At 43.5% G+C, this 23,016-nt stretch overlaps 1 protein-coding gene across 17 annotated transcripts in view; it reads right to left on the minus strand.

Moving 5' to 3' along the window:
- The window catches only part of anks1b (ankyrin repeat and sterile alpha motif domain containing 1B), an 831,451-nt gene that overhangs the window by 61,955 nt on the left and 746,480 nt on the right, over positions 1-23,016 (minus strand). For all 17 annotated transcript variants that reach the window (XM_068059073.1, XM_068059064.1, XM_068059059.1 and 14 more), the window contains 2 exons: positions 18,881-18,979; positions 11,985-12,137 (listed from right to left, as the gene is read on the minus strand). In XM_068059073.1, the coding sequence (XP_067915174.1) occupies positions 11,985-12,137; positions 18,881-18,979 (252 nt within the window). The remainder of the gene's footprint in view (positions 1-11,984; positions 12,138-18,880; positions 18,980-23,016) is intronic.

The following is a 23,016-nucleotide window of genomic DNA, read 5'->3' on the forward strand; positions in this document are numbered from 1 at the left end:
TAGCCAAATTAGGAGCTAAGCCTTCTTATTCTTTGCGGAGAGCAAATCTGAAAGACTGAACAGTTAAATGCTGTAAATTGGGAATGGAATTTGCTAATGAAAGTCTGTTCTTTGCTATGCTACAATTACCATAGCAACATCCAGCTGTCATAGCAACCAGTTACAGATTCTCCATTTTAAAATAAGCCTACTAAAATGACACCTAATAATTGCTCTCAATGCTAAGCGCCATTGATTTTAACTCTGGATAATGCTCTTCTTTCAATCATGAGATTGTGAACTGCATTTTTGCTTAACTCTACATTTGCTATACCTTGTAATACATCAAACAGAAAGATGTGATACATTCTTGATGCTACTTACACTTTTGTGGATCCAACATCACACACTAACATATGGAATAAGTTGGCAGGGAAAGATATTGAAGGTAATAGTTTTTAAACAGGATCAAGAGATAACTTAATTTGTTTCTGGAAATGGAGGTATATGGTAAGGTTGATAATGGAAATAACAAAGTGGCCTTATTACATTATAATATTCCTAGCAGCTCCTGAAAGTTCACTTGTTCTTCTCTGCTTATGTGTATCCTTTTTTAAAAATTGAAATTTTATTGAATAATTTCACAAATTTAAAAAGACATTCTTGTTTGTGCTGCAGACATGTTACATATTGCCTACTGTGGAGTAATCAACCAGCTATAGTAATTTAAAAGACTTAACTACCTTGTAACCTCTCTGGAACAGAACAAACAGGTCAACTGAAAGTTTTACAAGGTACCTGCACTGTGCAAAATTTTATTTTGAGTAATTTCGAGGTCTGTCCAAAGTGTTATTGATAAAGGGGAGTTTTCTGAGAAAACTTTCAAAAGGATTTGACAAGAGAAGTGCAAGGTAGTGGGCAACAAATCATTATGCACTGTTAAATATGAATGCAATTGACATTATTTAAAGAATCGTACACACAGGATCTCAGTAAAGGAGACTGGAAAATGTGCACCATTTGCAAAATGAACATATAATATAAATTTTGCTGATATTGTTTGAAATTACAGAACCAAGGTGGGCAGATGGAGTTAAGATACAGATTATCCGTCATCTAATTCATTCATGGAAGAGACTTGAGGGGCTGAATGGCCTACCTCTGTGGCTATTTTCACAGATATGAATGGAATGGGACTCATTCTCCTCCTCACTCATCCATGCTAGTTTACCTAATCCATTAATTGTATCAATTATTGAAATACCCCCAGCAGACGCCACCACCACCTCTCTTGACTCCTCCACTGTTGCTAAATTATCAGACTCCTTATCCAACATCCGGTACTGGATGAGCAGAAATGTCCTCCAATTTAATATTGGGAAGGCTGAAACCATTGTTTTCAGACCCCGCTCCAAACTCCATTCCTGGGCTTTAAGCTCCGTCCCTCACCTTGGCAACTGTCTCAGACTAAACCAGATTATTTGCAACCTTGGTGTCATATTTGGCTCAAGATGGGCTTCTGACCACATATTCGCGCCATTGCTAAGACCACCTATTTCCACCTCCGTAATATCACCTGGCTTCACCCCAGCCTCAGCTTATCTGCTGCTGAAATCCTCGTTCATACCTTTGTTACCTCCAAACTTGACTATTCCAATGTTGTTCCTGGCTGACCTTCCTCTGTAAACTTGAGGTCATCCAAAACTCTGCTGCCTGTGTTCTAAAACGCACCAGTTCCCATTCATCTATCACTCCTGTGCTCACTGACCTACACTGGCTCCTGGCCAAGCAACATCTTGATTTTTAAAATTCTCATCTTTGTTTACAAATCCCTCCATGGCCTCACTCCTCCCTATCTCTGTAATCTTCTCCAGCTCCACAACCGTCCAAGATATCTGCGCTCATCTAATTCTGGCCTCTTGAGTATACCTGATTTTAATTGCTCCGACATTGGTAGCAGTGCCTTCAGTTGCCTAGGCCATTAACTCTGAAATTCCATTCCTATGCCTCTCCACCTCACTTTCCTCCATTAAGACACTCCTTAAAACCCATTGCTTTGACCAAGCTTTTGGTCATCTTATCTAATGGCCGGAATTTTACTTTGGGCAGGAGGTCCCGCCCACCGGCCGAAAAGTCAGGGGTGAGCCCACCTCTGCTGGGCCTGGGGAGCTAGGCCAGAATTTTTGCTCCCCAGGCCCTTAAATGGTCTTGGATGAGACTTCCACTTCCTTGAGGCAGGAAGTTCTGCCTAATGGAGCTGCCAGCCAATCAGCAGGCTGGGAGCGGTAGTTTAGTTTAGTTTAGAGATACAGCACTGAAACAGGCCCTTCAGCCCACCGAGTCTGTGCCGACCATCAACCACCCATTTATACTAACCCTACACTAATTCCATATTCCTACCACATCCCCACCTGTCCCTATATTTCCCGACCACCTACCTATACTAGGGACAATTTATAATGGCCAATTTACCTATCAACCTGCAAGTCTTTTGGCTGTGGGAGGAAACCGGAGCACCCGGAGGAAACCCACGCAGACACAGGGAGAACTTGCAAACTCCACACAGGCAGTACCCAGAATTGAACCCGGGTCGCTGGAGCTGTGAGGCTGCGGTGCTAACCACTGCGCCACTGTGCCGCCAATGCCGGGACTACACCAAGCCATCGGAGGCAAGAGGAAGGATGGACCCGAAACTCAGGCAAGCTTTTGGAGAGAGACAGAGGTTTGTAGCAGAAATTCCAGAGCTTAGTGGCTAGAGGCAGTTTGGTGAGAACAAATTCAGCATCCCATCACTTACACCAAGTTTTGAAGCACAGAGGTACTGGAAATTGCATCACTTACATTTTCGCTGTGAAATTTAGGCCTGAATTAATTCAGTATTTATAGCAATCTGACACAGTTCTGCGAGAGTGAATACCACTGAAGGAAAGGACTTATGGTAGTATTAGTGTAGGACATTGCAAAGCTGGTACAAGCTTGCACATAAGCCAGTGTTATTTCCCACTATGCTCAACAATTTCAAAAATGCCACCATTTGCAGGGACAATCGGTCAGGCCCCGGTGAGGCAAGTGGGGTTGGGGGGTGGGGGGGAGGGGAGTGTTGTGCGTTGGGGGAGGTTGGGACTTTGGAGGCACCATCCGTGGGGCACAGGGTGCACAATCAAGAGGGCCCCCACCAAGAAGGCTGCATGGTTTTACCAGTTGGGGTGCTTGGGCTTTAGCCATCTGGCCGCCGAGGGTAAAATACCAGCTATGGTGGGAGGAGACCCTTAAGTGGCAGTTAATTGGCCACTTAAGGGCCTTGATTGGCCTGGGGCAGGCGGGCCGTTTCTCACTGCTGCTGCCGCCCCACGTAAAATTACAGCGGGGGTGGGAGAGTGTCGGGAATGGCCCCCCCATTTCCCACTCAATTTTATGCCCCCCCACACCACGAGCCTGCTTGTTGGAGAGCCATAAAATTCTGGCCAATATCTCTTTCTGTGGGTTAGTGTCATACTTTGTTTTATAATGCTCCTATGAAATGCCTAGGGATGTTTTATTACATTAAAGGTGCTATATAAATATAAGTTGGTGTTGTTATCCCAATCCAAAGTGAAAAATTTAAATATTTGAATGTAGTAAAGTATGGCAAATGAGAAAACACATTAAGAAAAGACCAACATTTTTAGAACATTGTTTAAATGTCTTTGTGGTTCCCTTTAATGAGATAGTTTTTGTAATTCTGTAACTCTTGTTATGTAAGCCAGAAACATCCCACATATCGCAATGATATAGCACACCATCCTGATTTGAAACAATATCGTCGTCAGTTGTCACTGTCGCTAGGTCAAAATCCTGGAACTCCCTTCCTAACAGCACTGTTAGTGTACCTGCACCCAAGGACTGCAGTGGTTCTAGAAGGCAGCTCACCACCACCTTCTCAAGGGCAATTAGGGATGGGAAATAAATGCTGGCCTAGCCAGTGATGCCACATCCCCCCAATGAATAAAAAAAAAAAGAGGTGAATGCCCAGTTTCTAGTGGTGTTAGTTGAAGGATGAATGTTTCGCAGAACACGGAGCGTTTGCTATTCCTTCTCAAATATTGCCATGGGATCTTTAACATTTGCTTGAGCAGGCAGATAGGACATTGTTTTAGCATCTCATCTGAAGGACGGCTCACTAATATTGCAAGACTTTCTCAGTTCTGCATGGGAGCGTTGGCTGGATTATGAGCTCATCAGTACATGAATATCATCCCTGAAGTGGCCTGGAATTCATGGGCCTGGAAATTGGATTGCCCCCAAATCAGCATGCGATCAAAGTGCAGCACACTCTGCATTAAAGGCCTGCTCGGGTCCGCAAAAAGAAAACCCGACCCGAGCCCGACAGAAGCCCATCCAACCCGAGCCTGAGCCCGAGCCTGCCCAAGTCCTTCCATTTTTTTCCCGCACCCGGCCCGACCATCAGTTAACTTACCTTCCGTTTTTCGCTTTGTTGCTGATCTGCACAAGCTTAAAATAACTGTAACAAAACCACCTTTCTAGTCCAAAAATTAAATTAACAGTGGAGACACTTAGCTGTGATAGAGTGTGTCCGACCCAGCCCAACCTGAGCCTGAATGCCGGATCCAGAAGTGCAAACCAACCCAACCCAACCCCAACACATGTCGTCGGTCCAGTCGGGTTCAGGTTGGGTAGCAGGCCTTTACTCTGCACATGTCCAAAGAGGCCAACAGCAGGACCATGGAAAATTGATCCTCCTGTCTCAATTGGACAGTCCAGGCGAGCTGCAGCTGCCAGTTGTAGCCCCAGAGGTAGCTCTCTGCAGGGAGGAGGAGGAGGAGGGGGGAGTGGAAGTACGGTGGGGAAAGGGAGCATATTTGGCTGACTAGGGCACAGATCAAGGGCCTCTCGTGAGACCTGGGGGGGGAGACAATTCAGTGAAGTATGGGGCTGGAAAAATCTGGGGGTGGGGGGGGGGGGATGCGTGGGACTAGCTAAGTTGCTCTTGCAGAGAGCCGGCACAGATACGATGGGCCGAATGGCCTCCTTCAGTGCTGTAACCATTCTATGATTCTATGATCTTATTCGGCGGCAAGCTTAATTTAAATAGCTGGGATGGGCCACCCACCCCCCCACCACCAAATCACTTGGAGGGGGCAGACTGTCCGTCCCCGGCAATGATGTCAGCTGCCTGTGCGCAGGCGCTGATGCCATTTTTAAAGGGCTATCAACCCTACCAGCTTATTTAAGTATTTAAAGATAGATGGAATAAAATTAAATGAACATTTATTTTGGCCCTCTCCTACCCCCCCAATAACAAATTAATTTTCCCTTTCCTCCCCAAAACACTTATCTTTTACCATCCGACCTTCCCCCGCAAACTGCACAATGTTTAAACTACAACCCTTCCCAACGTCTCCTACACCCATGATGTTATTTTGACCCTGTCCCCCCCACCCCCCGGCACTGATAAACTTACTTCCGCCCCCCTCCCCACCAGTGTTGCGCCTCATTTCCCTGGACAGGGATCTAAAGGCGCAGGAGTGCTGGCCGCCGGGCTGAAGATCGCGGTGGGCCATCAAGAGGAGACGTGAGTATATTTAATTGGTTTGATTATTAAAATTGTGGCCCCGTCGCCAGTGGTGGCCGCCACAGTGCCTCGCCGCTGGCGGGAGGATCAAGCTGGGCCCTGCCTGTGTCGAGGTCCGTGCCGGGCCTCATCCGGTGCCATCTTCAGGCTGCCCTGTCATGGATCCCAACGTTGGGGGCTCCTTCAAATCTAGCCCATTTTGTTAAAAAGCTTTCCCTTTTGGTGGCAGCCTCCAATGGTCTCTTGAAGGATTGCTAGTTAGGACACTTGTAGACTAGGTAACCTGCTTCATTCAGGGTAAACCAGTTTCCAGTCTGCGTCCTAAAACAGGTATTAGGCACCTTATTACCATATTCAAAAGGCCTAATGCATGTTTTAGGCAGTCGCCAAGGGCACTTCTACAGCACCCAAACCAATGGCATCAGACGCGTTTCCCACGTAGTTCGGGCGGGAGGTTGGCCCTCTAAATTGGACCTATTTCCCTTAACATATGTGCACCAAGGTCCAATCTCACCCCCATAATCTTTACCCAATGGTAAATAATAGCTAAGACACAATCCATACATCTTAGGAACTGGAACAATTCACTTGTTCTGTTACTTTCATTAAGTATTTCATACTTAGTACATTTTGCCTTGTATATCTAACAGCAAACAATAAATTTTATACATTTTTCAAAGCGATCACATATCTGCTAAAGCAAAGATTCAAATTTGCAAGGTCCCTAGATACAATTTAGTGTCCCCTTTAAGATTAATTAGAAGATATTTATAAATAAATCCAATATGTTGCCTGCAATCTAATTTCTTTAACAATCATCTTAATTCACTTTAATTCTGAATAATATTGCTGGCCTTATGTTATACAATAGTCGCACAGTTTTAATAATTAGCTACCTATTTGCTCACACCAAGTGCATGCATGAGTATCACCTGCATTAAGAAACCAAAATGGCCAAAACACATGCCCTCTTGCACTAGCCCCAGGCCAGTGCCACTTTCTGTTCTGAGAAAAGAAACAGCCCATGTATTCTGCTAATAATTTGATGTGATCTGACACATGAACACGGTTAGGACAGAAACATGGGTAAATTCAGTTTAAATCATCCGAATACAAATTGAATATAGTGCCCAGTGAAAACGGAGTGTAGAACTTAAAGAACTAAAAATGCATACATGATAACTTCAATTTTTTTCTAGTACTGATCACAAATTCCAGCCTTTTGTACCCAAAATGGCTGCATTATTTCATGTCACTGAGCCACTAATACTTCTTATTAGTCTCACAGTTAGTTGGGCAACTGCACCACCAAGTGCTCAAATAAGATAATACCATGTTAATGCAAGACGTTGATCTCTCATAAACTGAATATGCTACATATCCAATTTTAGATTTGGTAAACAACATTCATCGATATTAGTCTGAATTTACAACACCAATGGAGGATGCTATTTATACTTGATTAAACTTGTTAACTATGTCATCCTTACTACATGCAGGATGTTCATCTCAGTCAGAATTAGAGAAATATCCAAGATAATTTTGGGCAAGATCATATCTTTTTTGATGAATTATTCCTGGTTGTTATTTGACAAGCCATGAAACAGAAGTCTCCTTAGTAGTACAGGTTGACTCACATTGTCCAATATACTGGAATTTGTTATAGGTGCAAAGGAGGAAAACATTTTTTGCTTCAAGCTGCGCTACGCAGAGTTACCTCGATTTCCCGGGGGAAAGCAGCACCACAGGTCACTACCTGCAAAGCCCACACAGCATTTTTCAATGATGTCAATGAAGGACGGCATGCAGGCAATACAAGTTTCTACCCCTGGGGAATCGACATGAGACTGCGCGAAAGAATTTCTCTCTCACATTGTTTATGGATTCTCATTAATTTAAAGTATGAACATCACGCACACAGGGCATGCTATTCCCCATCAAATGCAGCAAACTAAATGAATGGAAATGAAAATTGTGTGGCTCTAAAAAAGGTGGGCAGTGCCATCCAAGCACTGAAGGTGAAAATTACACCTTAGGATGATCAGTTCTACTTTAAGTATCACTTATTTGGAAGAATTTTAGGCAGGCACATTTTCCTTTGAAGCATTCCATTCTAATACTATATGAGGTGCAATCATACTAAGCATTACATGAAATGATATGGCAGTGAAGGCATATAGATAGTATTTGTAGAACTCACCAGTTTTGTTTCCCACTAACAACTATTAGCCAAAGCACAGAGCTACAAATCCAAATTTTTATTCAAGTAAAGACATTGTGCAAATGTCTAACAACCGGCCTGTTTTCATTAGATCACATAACAAATATAAATCAGGTGGCTCTTTGGCCTATCTTAGCCCTTCCATCCCAAGAGCCCAGGTTCAACATCACAATATTCAATTATCTCTTAATTGACTCCGTGATCTGTGTTTTCACTGCCTTTTCAGAAGTTCATTCCGAGTGTGATAATCAGTTTCTGTGAAAGAACTTCCTGGCAACAGTGCTAAAATGTGTCTTTTGTCATTTTTTTATTTCATGTGATGTGGGTGTCGCTGGCAAGGTCAGCATTTGTTGCCCATCGTTGGTCAACCTTGAGAAGGTTGCCTTCTATCTGGTGTGGGTATGCCAACAGTGCTGTTAGGGAAGGGAGTTCCAGGATTTTGATCCAGCAACAGTGAAGGAACGGTGATATAGTTCCAAGTCAGGATGGTGAGTGCCTTGGAGGTGAACTTGCAAGAGAGCTTGCAGGTGGTGGTGTTCCCATGCGACTGCTGTCCTTATCCTTTTAGGTGGTCGAGGTTGCGGGTTTGGAAGGTGCTGTAAAAGGATCCTCGGTGAGTTACTGCAGTGCATCTTGTATATGGTACACACTGCTGCCCATGTGCGTCGATGGTGGAGGGAGTGAATGTTGAAGGTGGTGGATGGGGTGCCGATCAGGCGAACTGCTTTGTCTTGGATGGTGTTCCCATGTCTTATTTTCACAGCATATCCTAAAGCGGTTGTGTGATTGCCATTAAGAGTAATGCATCTTTAAGATCCTAGTATGCTAATGAACTGAGTACCAGGATGCAGTCATGTCACTACATGCCAGTCTCACTCTGCTACTGTAACACCAAGGCAAGTTCTGTAAATAATTAGCTGTTTAACAAACCTGTTTTGAGATCTTTAAACAACGTGAACTCCACACATCTCATTTATGTTCCATCAGACAACATAAAAAAGCTTCTCATTGCATGGTGGCAGCTGTGGGATATAAAAAGCTTCTCATTGCAAACGTGGTGCTTGCATTTACCTTTTCCAGATTGCTTAATATCTTATCCAACTCACTAAGCTCCTGTGTCATTTGCCTCCTTTTCAGTTTCCTCCCACCTTTCCTCATAATTCAATTCATTAGGGACACTAGAGATACTAGCAATACTCTGGGTATCAGTCTTGTCGCTCGTTTCTCTTTCTGCCTCCTCCAGAGATTGAATGTTTCTCCTGTGTCTCAGTAGATCCCTTTGGATTTAATATTACCACTGTTTGGTTACCATGTCATCGCAAAACATCTGGCACATTCATACAGAATGCTCATTTTAGAACATTATACATGTACTCCAACTCCCTCTGCATAAACATTCTGTGCTCACCTTGGTATCATTCTGGCTGACAGGATTCACCCTGACTAATCCTACACGGTCCCGGGCCAAACCAACCACAAAAACATCCATCTGGTCCTTCTCCTGATCCACCATTCCCAGAGGGCTGATCTATCAAGCGCCATAATTTCCCTGGATCAGGATAGGCATTTGACAGGGTGGATCATGAATACTTACTTGGGATTCTGTGGGCATTTCAGTCTGGGACACATCTTGTTGGCCAGATCCAACTTCTGTACACTGCTACATCGTGTCTGATTAAGGTGAATGGATCTTTGATGCACCTGCCACCCCCACCCCTTAGTTTTGCTGGAGGAGTGGATCAGGGATGCCCCGTTTCCAGACAATCATACACTATCTGTATGGAGCGTTCCTGTGCCTCTTGCAGAAGGGGTTGTCGGGACTGGCTTTGTGCAAATAGATGCGGAGGTCGTCCTCTTGGCTTATGTGATGACGTACTTCTCATGGTCACGGATCCCAATGGCATGTGAAGGATGGGCAAGTGCCAGCGAGCTTACTCTTCCCGATCTTCCATAAGAATCACCTGGGATAAATGTGCTGGATTCCTGTTGATCAGTGGCAGGTGGACTCCCTTTGCTTGGAGTACTGCTTACCTCCTGTACCTAGGAATCTAGCTGAAGAAGCCTGGCTGGTGAAAGTCAGCGCTTGCCTAGGCACCTGGGTAGGACTTGAGTGCTGTCCTACATGGGTTGAATGCTAGTCATAAACCAACTGGTGACCACTCTGCTCGAGTACTGTTGGTTACTTTGATCCCTGCCACTCAGTTTGTCACTAAGATTCAGAGGAAGCTCATTGACTTCTTCTGGCTGAGTCTCCTGCTTTGGGAGAGCAGTCAGGCGCTGATGCGCATTTTACCTTCAGATCCTGCAGAGATACCCGTACATCAAGGATCCTCCTGGATGGTGTGTGCTGAGGATATTTTTCTTCTGCCAAATGCATGGACTGAACTGACACGCAGCTCCTGTTTGTTAATTTGCTTGGCATCCATGTATCCTTGTAGGAACTGCCTGTCTTTTACCAGGAGCTAACCTGGGTCTGGAATATGGTTGCCTCTGACTGGAGGTCTCCCTTGTTTGGAACAGTAGCCATTCTAAAGGAGCTGCTGCTTAGGAAACCATGCCTCTACATGGTCGGCTTTGGCAACATGTGGCTGGCAGACAGGAGGGGGTTCTGACTGCCTAAGTGACCAGAGTCAGGGATGTACTGAATGGCAGACAATCGGGCTGGATGATGACAGAGCTGTAGGCAGCCCGGATGTCCTAGTGTTACACCTGGCCCATGGCCAAAGCCATCCAGACGCTGAAAGTGGACCCAGCCCTGACTTTACTGGATGTGGTGAGGAGGCTCAAGCATGTGGAGTGACCCTGTCCGAACTGACACCCGGACCCTTATGGAGAGCTCACTACACAGTGGTCCTTCTCTGCACCATTGGGGATGTGCATTGGAGAGTGTTGCATGGACTAGTTCCATCAAACGAGTTTGTAAGCCACATCATAGACACCCAGGCTGCCAGTAACTTTAGTGGCCTGAGTGAGTCAGTGTTTCACATTTACACCGAGTGCGAGAGGTTGCAGCTCCCATACAATGACCAGAAAGGGCTGCTCCTCAAACATCTGGCTGCACTTATCTCTCTCGCTCCTGATCTTTGCCCACCTGGTGTTGGCTGGTGTTGAGAGGGGTGAGGGGGGTGCGGGCAATTCTGAAGATTTCCACATGGGTTTGCTCCTGGGTCTTGCCAAGGTGGCCGTCCACAGCTCCATGTTGGATGCAGCCCATGGGTGCAGTTGCTCTGGCTGCCTGCCTGTGATCCTTCCATGGCCTTGTCTGCGCCTGGATGGCTAAGAAGAAGCACTCGGTGTCCACCAGTACATCTGTGGCCTCATGCGACTGGTGGACATCGCAGGGATTGAAGTGTGTGGAGGACATGAGCAATAATATTATTTAAATTACCACTTTTCTCTGTTTTACCATTCAAGTTTTTGATTTGTTATACCAATTTAAAAGGGGCACTTTCGTTTAATGACAGACGGACAACCCGGTACCTCCTTATCGTTTAAAAAAAAGGCATAAACATTCTGTCAATAAGATAGTTTAACTTTTAACGCTAAATACAGAACTAATTTTTTAACGCACTTTGATGATATAAAATAATAATAAACTAAGATGGACTGAAAAATTCCAATTAGAAGTGAGTTTCGTGGAAGCAATATTGTCATACAGTTTCCAATATATCTGACAACTGAAAAGCCTCACAATAGCAATTAATTCTTTAAAAGGTACCATATAACTGTCAAAAAAATTTAGTTTCTTTGCATCCCTGAAAATGAAAAAGAAAACAAGAAAAGTACTAATGACTTAAAAGAGATGAAAATACAAAAAATCTATATGTCTCCCACAAGTGCTAACAATGCTATTTCCCAATGTCTGAACTTAAATTATCCATGACAAAATCTGATTATTTTATAACTTCTCAACGGAACCTTCTGCAAGTCCAGAAAGTAAACTGTCCTCAATAACATGGCAATTTTAGCCATGGGATGAAGGCCAAGACAAATTGATGAGTTCATCTAATTCAAGCGTAATAGCAACCAAGATTGACACTGTGTAAAGATAAGGTTCATTCAAGATAAGTGATTTATACAGGCTTACTTTTGTATCTCATTTCTACTTCCTCAGTAAGCCTCAAGGTTATGTTATAGCACAACCCTTCAGAATTTAAATCTCTTCAGCATTAATAGTTTATTTTCACGGCATCACACGAATCATGAACTTACATTAATGAGTTCAATTTCCCACAGCTTTTTCACAAGATCCATTGATGTATAACCATTTGCCAGAAAGGTCTTGATGTAATCATTCAGCTCTAAAGAATCTAACCAGTCTGCCACAGACGTTGGACTGTTTGTATCATATCCAATAACTTTAACCTGAAACAAAGGAGAAAAATATATATGTAAAAAATGCATAAAACTATGAAAGGAGAGCTAGTTGTTTTTCATGGGACCTCATGATATAACAACTGGTACTCAGGGCAGGGTCCTATCAGATACATCCCAAAACATTAGAAAAAGGAGCATGTTAAGATTATACCTGCCAGGTGGACACCTGCAGAATATCTACATCCTAATACAATCAGTTATTACAGCTTACGTTTTTCCACTAAAAAAACATTTGCTATATCTAGATATGGCAGCTAATCATGCAGTTATTATAGTGTTTGAGAACATATTATAATTCCTATTAAACAGGATTAATCATCATGAACAAATATTTTGGAGGGAGTGCAGTTGATAGATTTGAAAATTTGATGGTGTTGTAGACTCCAGTGCAGTTGGGTTTAGGACACTTTCCATATGCATTCTGATGAAACAGCTGGGCACAATTCAGCCAGTATTACTTTTGTGGAAATGTTTGCTATCACACAATGCACACAAACTTTAATAAATCATATTACAAATTAATAGTTCACTGGATTGATTCCTGGGATGAGAGGGCCTATATTCTCTGGAGTTTTGAAGAATGAGAGGTGATCTCATTGCAGCATATAAACTTCTTAGAGGGCTTGACAGGGTAGATACTGAGAGGCTGTCTCTCCTGGTTGGAGAGACTGGAGCTAGGGGTCAGCCATTTTGGACTGGGATGAGGAGAAATTTCTTCACTCAGAGTGTTGTGAATCTTTGGAATTCTCTACGCCAGAGGGGTGCGAATGCTCTGTCGATGAATATACTCAAGATTGAGATTGATAGGTTTTTGCGGACCAAGGGAATCAAAGGATATGGGGATAGGGCGGGAAATTGAATTGATGTAGAAGCGCAGTCATAATCTAATTGAATGGCAGAGCAGGCTTGAGGGACGTATGGCCTACTCCTAACTATCTTATATATAATGCACGCCATAAAATTAGTTCCAGTTTCCAGCCTCAGATGTAGGGGGGCCCCGTAATGTGTCAAAAGAAGATGGTAAATAGAATGTTATCAGTACAGAAGAATATGTTAACGTGCTAAGTTCAATTAAGTAAGCTCTTCTGTCTAGCCCAATTGCTTGCATATAACAAGAATCCATTGGGTTTTGCTAATGCATTTGGTAGCAAAAAAGAACCAGCACCCACTTTGATAAACTGAAGCACTGTTGGTTAAAAAGACAACCTGAGTATCTCTTAAAGAAACAGTTCAGTGAATTTCTGGAATTTCTGGGGCGGCACAGTGGCGCAGTGGTTAGCACCGCAGCCTCATAGTTCCAGCGACCCGGGTTTGATTCTGGGTACTGCTTGTGTGGAGTTTGCAAGTTCTCCCTGTGTCTGCGTGGGTTTCCTCCGGGTGCTCCGGTTTCCTCCCATCTCCAAAAGACTTGCAGGTTGATAGGTAAATTGGCCATTGTAAATTGCCCCTAGTGTAGGTAGGTGGTAGGAGAATAGTGGGGATGTGGTAGAGAATATGGGGTTAGTGTAGGGTTAGTATAAATGGGTGGTTGTTGGTCGGCACAGACTCGGTGGGCCGAAGGGCCTGTTTCAGTGCTGTATCTCTAAATAAATAAAAAAAATTAAAAAAAATAAATAAATAGATGGAAACCATTTTAAAATTGTTTGTTTTCTTGCAACTTTTAATCACACAATAGGCTAACTAGAAAGAAAGAAAGAATTTGTTAGTTTAGACTTGCAACTCACTTAAATGTGCTTTTGGATGTCCCTCCACATAAATGTATATCAAAAATATCAGCAGATAAATTCAGGTTATATTCAAAATTAAATGACAGCACTATTTTATCAGGCAATACATCTAATCTAAATGTTACAGCTGGAAGAATCATCTGCTAATTACTAGTCCTTTGTACAAATATTACTGTAACAAGTAAATTAATTGCCTGTGTTGTGTTTATTTCACGGAAAATATTAACCTTTAAATTGGCAGAAGATTGTGGAAAATAATGGTCCACCTGGGCCAATAAAGTTTAGACCATTTTACCTTAGAAACCATGATAATGACAAAAATACTAATACTATACTAATTATATTATATATATATATATATATATATATACACACACACATATTCAGGACTAGTTTAATACTCAATGAGTAATACTCAATGAGCTCAGTAGACTCAATGTGGACATTGCAGCACTTCAGGAGACACGCCTCCCTGCAAGCGGATCTCTAAAAGAGCAAGACGACACCTTCTACTGGCAGGGTAGGGATCCTGAAGAACCAAGACAGCATGGAGTGGGCTCCGCCATCAGAAACTCTTTGCTCAGCATGATAGAGCCACCCTAAAATGGCTCGGAACGCATACTGTCCATCCGACTGCTCACCGCCTCTGGTCCAGTACACCAACTCAGCATCTATGCTCCAACACTCTGCTCCCCACCTGAAGTTAAAGATCAGTTCTACGAGGAACCCCACAATATCATTAGTAGCATCCCCAATACCGAACACCTATTCCTGCTGGGGGACTTTAATGCCAGGGTTGGGGCTGACCATGACTCATGGCCCTCCTGTCTTGGGCGCTATGGCATTGGAAGGATGAATGGACAGAGACTGCTTGAGTTGTGTACCTATCATAACCTCTGCATCATCAACTCGTTCTTTCATACTAAACCCTGTCACCAGGTTTCTTGGAGGCACCCAAGGTCACGTTGTTGGCACCAGCTGGACCTCATTGTCACAAGGCGAGCCTCTATAAACAGTGTTCAAATCACACGCAGCTTCCACAGTGCAGACTGCGACACCGACCACTCCCTGGTGTGCAGCAAGGTTAGACTCAAACCAAAGAAGTTGCATCACTCCAAGCAGAAGGGACGCCCGTGCATCAACACTAGCAGAATTTCTTATCCACAGCTGTTACATAAGTTTCTAAATTCACTTGAAAAAGCCCTTCAAAACACTCCCACAGGGGATGCAGAGACCAAGTGGGTCCACATCAGAGACGCCATCTATGACTCAGCAATGACCACCTATGGCAAACGTGTGACGCAGAATGCAGACTGCTTTCAATCTCACTTTGAAGAGCTGGAACCTGTCATAGCCGCTAAGCGCATTGCACTGCTGAACTACAAGAAAGCCCCCAGCGAGTTAACATCCACAGCACTTAAAGCAGCCAGAAGCCCTGCACAAGGAACAGCCTGGCGCTGTGCAAATGACTACTGGCAACACCTATGCAGTCATAGTCAGCTGGCCTCTGACACCGGAAACATCAGAGGAATGTACGATGGCATTAAGAGAGCTTTTGGGCCAACCATCAAGAAGATCGCCCCCCTCAAATCTAAATCAGGGGACACAATCACTGACCAATGCAAGCAAATGGGCCGCTGGGTGAAGCACTACCTAGAACTGTACTCCAGGGAAAATGTTGTCACTGAGACCACCCTCAATGCAGCCCAATCTCTGCCAGTCATGGATGAGCTGGATGTACTGCCAACAAAATCCGAACTCAGTGATGCCATTGATTCTCTAGCCAGTGGAAAAGCCCCTGGGAAGGACGGCATTACCACTGAAATAATCAAGAGTGCCAAGCCTGCTATACTTTCAGCACTCTACGAACTGCTTTGCCTGTGCTGGGATGAGGGAGCAGTACCACAGGACATGCGCGATGCCAATATCATCACCCTCTATAAGAACAAGGGTGAGGACATGCGCGATGCCAATATCATCACCCTCTATAAGAACAAGGGTGACCCCGGTGACTGCAACAACTACCGTGGAATCTCCCTGCTCAGCATAGTGGGGAAAATCTTCGCTCGAGTCATTTTAAACAGGCTCCAGAAGCTGGCTGAGCGTGTCTACCCTGAGGCACAGTGTGGCTTTCAAGCAGAGAGATCCACCATTGACGTGCTGTTCTCCCTTCGCCAGCTACAGGAGAAATGCCGTGAACAACAGATGCCCCTCTACGTTGCTTTCATTGATCTCACCAAAGCCTTTGACCTCGTCAGCAGACGTGGTCTCTTCAGACTACTAGAAAAGATCGGATGTCCACCAAAGCTACTCAGTATCATCGCCTCATTCCATGACAATATGAAAGGCACAATTCAGCATAGCGGCGCCTCATCAGACCCTTTTCCTATCCTGAGTGGCGTGAAACAGGGCTGTGTTCTCGCACCTACACTGTTTGGGATCTTCTCCCTGCTGCTCTCACATGCGTTCAAGTCTTCAGAAGAAGGAATTTTCCTCCACCCAAGATCAGATGGCAGGTTGTTCAACTTTGCCCGTCTTAGAGCGAAGACCAAAGTACGGAAAGTCCTCATCAGGGAACTCCTGTTTGCTGACGATGCTGCATTAACATCTCACACTGAAGAGTGTCTGCAGAGACTCATCGACAGGATTGCGGCAGCCTGTAATGAATTGGGCCTAACCATCAGCCTCAAGAAAACGAACATCATGGGGCAGGACGTCAGAAATGCTCCATCCATCAATATTGCCGACCATGCTCTGGAAGTGGTTCAAGACTTCACCTACCTAGGCTCAACTATCACCAGTAACCTGTCTCGCGATGCAGAAATCAACAAGCGCATGGGAAAGGCTTTCACTGCTATGTCCAGACTGGCCAAGAGAGTGTGGGAAAATGGCGCACTGACACGGAACACAAAAGTCCGAGTGTATCAACTCTGTGTCCTCAGTACCTTGCTCTACGGCAGCGAGGCCTGGACAATGTATGTCAGCCAAGAACGATGTCTCAATTCATTTCATCTTCGCTGCCTCCGGAGAATCCTTGGCATCAGGTGGCAGGACCATATCTCCAACACAGAAGTCCTCGAGGCGGCCAACATCCCCAGCATATACACCCTACTGGGCCAGCGGCGCTTGAGATGGCTTGGCCATGTGAGCCGCATGGAAGATGGCAGGATCCCCAAGGACACATTGTATAGCGAGTTTGTCGCTGGAATCAGACTCACTGGCCGTCCATGTCTCCACTTTAAAGACGTCTGCAGACTCGACATGAAGTCCTGTGACACTGATCACAAGTTGTGGGAGTCAGTTGCCAGTGATCGCCAGAGCTGGTGGGCAGCCATAAAGGCGGGGCTAAAGTGCGAGTCGAAGAGACTTAGCAGTTGGCAGGAAAAAAGACAGAAGCGCAAGGTGAGAGCCAACTGTGTAACAGCCCCGACAACCAATTTTATCTGCAGCACCTGTGGAAGAGTCTGTCACTCTAGAATTGTCCTTTATAGCCACTCCAGGCGCTGCTTCACAAACCACTGACCACCTCCAGGCGCTTATCCATTGTCTCTCGAGACAAGGAGGCCAAAGAAGAGAAGAAGTTTAATACTGCATTATCAATCTGACATTTCAAAATAAACACTTAAAAGAATATTTCAAATAATTAAACACTGCTACTTATTCAAATGTCTCCAAGTTTAAAGATTCATTTTTTTATCCAATCAAATACTAAAAATGTAAAAATTGACCTTTTGCATCACATATATGACAAGTCCAATATTTAAGTAGGTTCAATCCAATAACTAGTAAGAGTTGACAATATAATTTAAACAAACTAATATTATGGAGAAAGGTCAGGGGAGTGGGACTAGCTGAGTTGCTCTTGCAGAGGGCCAGCATGGACATGATGGGCCAAATGGCCTCCTTCTGTGTTGTAACCATTCTATAATTCTATGATAGTATAAAAAGGTTGGCACTTTCACTGTCATAAGGATAATGGTAAGAGACGTGGAAATATCACACTAATGAAACAGAATCGACATTATTGCGGCACCAAATTGGGAGCCAACCCTAAATTTCCTTTTGATAGCTCATTTGCTTGTCACAATCTAATAAATGTCACCATTAGTCAACAAGTTAAAACTTGTCTCAAGTTTTTTTTAAGTCAGCTTATTTGATCTAATCTGGTCATTACTGCAATTGTAATTATTTTGGTTTCAGCCTACTTTATATCAGCTCATCACCTTAATACAAACAATCTCATCACTGGATACACATCATTAGCATTCCTAGATTACTGATGATATAAAGAACAAACTCTTACGAGTGCCTACAACCACTGCTGTCAGGAACTGACTTAACATGAGTAAGAACCACCCATCAATAAATTAGAAATATATACCTCTTGACCGAGGATATTAAATGACTAGAGTTTCCTTATTATACAGCCCAAGTGCATTTGGATAGATTGGTATCTCAAATTGAACTGAATCATTGGTAAATGGATTGGTTCCACTCATACACAGTTCTGATATTCATATATAGTACATGCATTTTTAAAACAGCACATTAGAGCAAAACATTATCAATGCTTCTTGAAAAAAACCAAAATAAAAAGGCAGAATAAACTAGTAATGCCAGCAGGACTTGCTTTAATCCTTGCAAGTGGTTGGTAACTTGTAATTCCACTTCCACCAAAAAGGTCACTGGATAACTTAGCTCTGAACTTGGCTAATTTCTCAATGTGCTTGTTATTGAGTTGGTATACTGGACAAAGTAGTTTCCCACCAAGTGAAGTCCAGAAAAAATTCAGTTGTTTGAATTTTAATGTAAACAAAATGTTTTGCTCATATATGTTCGACATGGACAAGATCGCAGAGATGGGAGATTTCACAGAAGCTGTCTAATGAACACGAGAGCACCATACTCAAGTTTATCAGATACTTCCAAAGTGAATTAATTCTCCACATGATTTAATATAATTACAGGAGGTGCTTTCTTTATAGACAGCATACCACAACTTACCCGAGGAAGGCCACGAACTGCCTGTAGGATTCGTTGTCTATGTGAAGAGTTAAGGATGCCAATCTCCAATAAATCCTGGTCTTCCACTACGTTACTTCCCTAGAAAGGGAGAGAAAAAAAATAGAGAAAAATGTCATTCTCACAGTTCAAATGTGATTACAATGATCTGATAAACATCTTTACTGTATGCACAGCAGCAGAATTCTACAGTAAACAGCAGGTGAACAGTCGCTATCAAATAGTTACGCTGTGCCATGAAATATCTCTGTGCTTGCTGAAAGTTCTTTGAAGTTGAGTTGCTTAGACATCAATAGAGTATGGGATAAAGGAATGAAACCTATTGTAAAGAAAATAAAGGAAGAAGAAGTAGCAAACCAGCTTTCCAAAGGCCTTATTGATTCTATGCACAGAAAAGAAGGTACTTTCTTTTACCCTGGAACAGTCAGTTTCTCCAGGTTGACAACTGTGGTCAATAGTACACAGCATGACACAACCATCTAGTAGTTCAGCCATTCTGTTAACATATGTTTCTTTTATTAAGATGCAATCTCTGCCCCAGAAGGGGCCTTGAACCATATTTTGTTTTCAGAAATTAAATGCTGTATATTTGGCTAATAATGCAAAAGAAAGACAATGCTGCAGACTCAACTTTTCATTCCATGGTGTCATTTCTACAGATATTTGCAGCTTACATCAAGACACAGTGTCCAATTTTTCACAAAGTATTAAGATAGTCCTGAATATTCCAAGAAAGGTGACTTTGTGCAACAATATTCAATTTTAAAACTTTCAGAATATAAAGAGAAAAAGAAAAATGGCAAGATAAATGTGCGTTGTATTTTAAAGGACAAATAAAGAAAGAAAGACTTGCATTTATATAACGCCTTTCACAGCCTCAGGATATTCCCCCAAAGTGCATTAAAGACAATTAAGTACTTTTGAATTATAGTCACTGTCGTAACGTAGGAACAGTGGCAGCCAATTTGAGCACAGCAAGCTCCAAAAACAATCAGATAACCAGGTAATCTGTCTTTTACAGATGTTGATTGAGGGATAAATATTGGCCTGGACATCAGGGGTAACTCCCCTGCTCTTCAAAATAGTGCTATGGGATCTTTTACATCCACCTGAGAGAGCAGACAGGATATTAGTATAATGTCTCATCTGAAAGATGGCACTTTTGGCGCTGCAGCACTTCCTCAGTAAAGCCCTGGAGCATCAGCCTAGATTTTTGTGCTCAGGTCCTGCAGTGAGATTTGAACCCACAACCTTCTGAGTTAGACATGCAAGTGCTACCAACTGAGATATAGTGGACACAGCCTGATCACTCACTCACTGTTTTACATACAATTGGATGAAATGAGTGATTTAAAGCAACAAAGATTATTGATTAGAACAGTAATATTATACCTTATACATAGGATTGGAGGCAGAAGCAGCAGCGGCTGATAAATGAGTGGGCGAAGAGCAGACCTGTTTGGGGGCAGCAGCAGCTGATAAACCAGAGCAGGTCAGGAGTGGACCACCATGGTGTTATCCAAAAAAACCCAAGGACTGACATCAGAGGACAGCAGGTAGGTGATTGGTTGGTGAGTTTTAAGGGGTTTTTTTCTCTCTAAACTGAAGCAGTGGTTTAAACTAGGTTGGAAAATTATAAAGTACTGCATTAAATTTACAGCTCAACTGAATGAATAAGATTTCACTTAGGTAAGTATAACAGTAAGTGAATGAATAAGGATATTAGCACAGAGCAGGTCGAGAGGTATTAATTGAAATTACTAATTTATACAAGATACCAAATAGATTATAAAAGAAGGAATAGAGATTTTTTTCTTAGATCATGGATGGGCAGCTGAGACCTGTTGCTTGCAATTTCTGCACCATGTGGGTACTTCAGGACAATGTGTCTTGTGGGACCATGTGTGTAGGAAGCTTCTCCAGCTGCTTGAGCTCAGGATTTCCAAATTTGAGGGGCAGCTAGAGTCACTGCGGAGCATCAGGGAGAATGAGTTTCCTGGATTGTACGTTCCATGTGGTGGTCATCCCACAGGCAGTGGGAGTTCAGGATAGTAGATGGGTGGCCATCTGGAAGAGTATGAAGAGGCAGGAGGTACAGGAGTCTTCACGGTGTGTGCCACTCTCAAACTGGGACTCAGCTTTGGAGACTGCTCGGAGTGAAAATACCTTGAAAGAGTGCAGTCCAAACCATAGCACCAATGGGAAAAGAACTGAACAGGAGGGAACAGCAGAGAGTAGAAATGCATTTGTTGCAGAAGATTCCATAGTTAGAGGGACAGACAGGCATTTCTGTAACAGTCATTGTGAGTCCTGCATGATGTGATGCTTCCCCGATGCCAGGGAAAAGGACATCATGGAGAGGCTGCAGAATATTCTGCAGGAGGATGGGAATGAGCCAGATGTTGGTACCAATAACATAGAGAGAGCAGGTATTGAGGTCCTATGGTCAGGTTTTCAGGAGCTAGGGATGAAGTTAAAAAGTAGGACCTCGAAGGTATTAATCTCTGGATTACTCCCAGCACCACATACTAGCAAGAGTGGAAATAGGAAAATAGGATCAATGTGTGGCTTGAGGCATGATGCAAGAGGGAGGGCTTCAGATTGGGACCAGTTCTGGGGAAGGAGGCACCTATTCAAAAGGGATGGGTTGCACCTCAACAGGACTGAGACCAACGTGCCCGCAGGGAGGCTCACTACTAGTGCGGTTGGGGAGGGTTTAAACTAAATTGGCATGAGGGATGGGCACCAGCATATAGAAGTGGAAAAGAGGAATAAGGTGCATGAAGGAAAGAGAGTGTTGGATAGTATTGGAGTAGAAAGTAGTACCATAGTAGATAGCAGCAGACTAAGCAGGACTACGAGGAATACAAAGACAGATTTAGAATGTATGTATGTAAACACACAAAGTTGGTGAATAAGGTTGGTAAGCTCCAAGCAAAATAGCTGTGAGAGAATATGATGTAGTGACAATAACGGAAACATGGCTTAAGAATGATGAGGACTTGGGTGCTTAATATTCAAGGGTACAAAATGTTCAGAAAAGTTAGGGAAGGAGAAAAGGGAGGTGGGGTGGCTGCACTGATTAGGGGAGACATTATTTAGTTTAGAGATACAGCACTGAAACAAGCCCTTCGGCCCGAGTCTGTGCCGACCATCAACCACTCATTTATACTAAGCCTACACTAATTTCATATTCCTACCACATCCCCACCTGTCCCTATATTTCCCTACCACCTACCTATACTAGGGGCAATTGCTAATGGCCAATTTACCTATCAACCTGCAAGTCTTTGGCATGAGGGAGGAAACCGGAGCACCCGGAGGAAACCCACGCAGACACAGGGAGAACTTGCAAACTCCACACAGGCAGTACCCAGAATTGAACCCGGGTCGCTGGAGCTGTGAGGCTGCGGTGCTAACCACTGCGCCACTGTAGTGGAATGGGAGGATGTCCTTGAGGGGACAAAGACAGAAACTATTTAGTTAGAGTTGAGAAGCAAGAAGGGTACGGTCACGCAACTGGGGGTATTCTATAGGCCTCCAAATACTGAGAGAGAGATAGAGGAGCAAATCTACAGGGAAATGACAGAGTTGTGTAGGAACTATAGAGTGGTGACATTGCAATACTTTAAATACCCAAATATCAATTGGGATAATGCTAGAGTAAAGGGTAAGAAGGGGGAGGAATTTCTGAAATATGTTCAGGAGAACTTCCTTGACCAGTATGTTCTTGCTCCAACTAGGAAGGAGGCATTGCTGTATCTGGTGCTGGGGAATGAGGTGGGCCAAGTGGACCAAGTATCTGTGGGGGAACACTTGGGTAAAAGTGATCATCGTATCATAAGTTTTAAATTGGCAATGGAGAAGATCAAGGAACAATCTGAAGTCGAACTTCTAAATTGGAAGGGGGCTAACATCAATGGGATGAGAGGGGATCTAACCAGGGTAAAATGGAACCAAAGAATAACAGGTTAAACTGTAACAGAACAAGGGTGATCTTTAAGATGATGTTTCAGGTATAGGCTAGGTACATTTCAACAAGGGTGAAAGGTAAGGGAACCAAAGGCAGGGCTCCTTGGATGACGAGAGAGACAAGATTATGATGAAATAAAAAAAGA

Source organism: Heterodontus francisci, chromosome 27 (genome assembly GCF_036365525.1).
Source record: "Heterodontus francisci isolate sHetFra1 chromosome 27, sHetFra1.hap1, whole genome shotgun sequence".
In the NCBI taxonomy this organism is placed as follows: Eukaryota; Metazoa; Chordata; class Chondrichthyes; order Heterodontiformes; family Heterodontidae; genus Heterodontus; species Heterodontus francisci.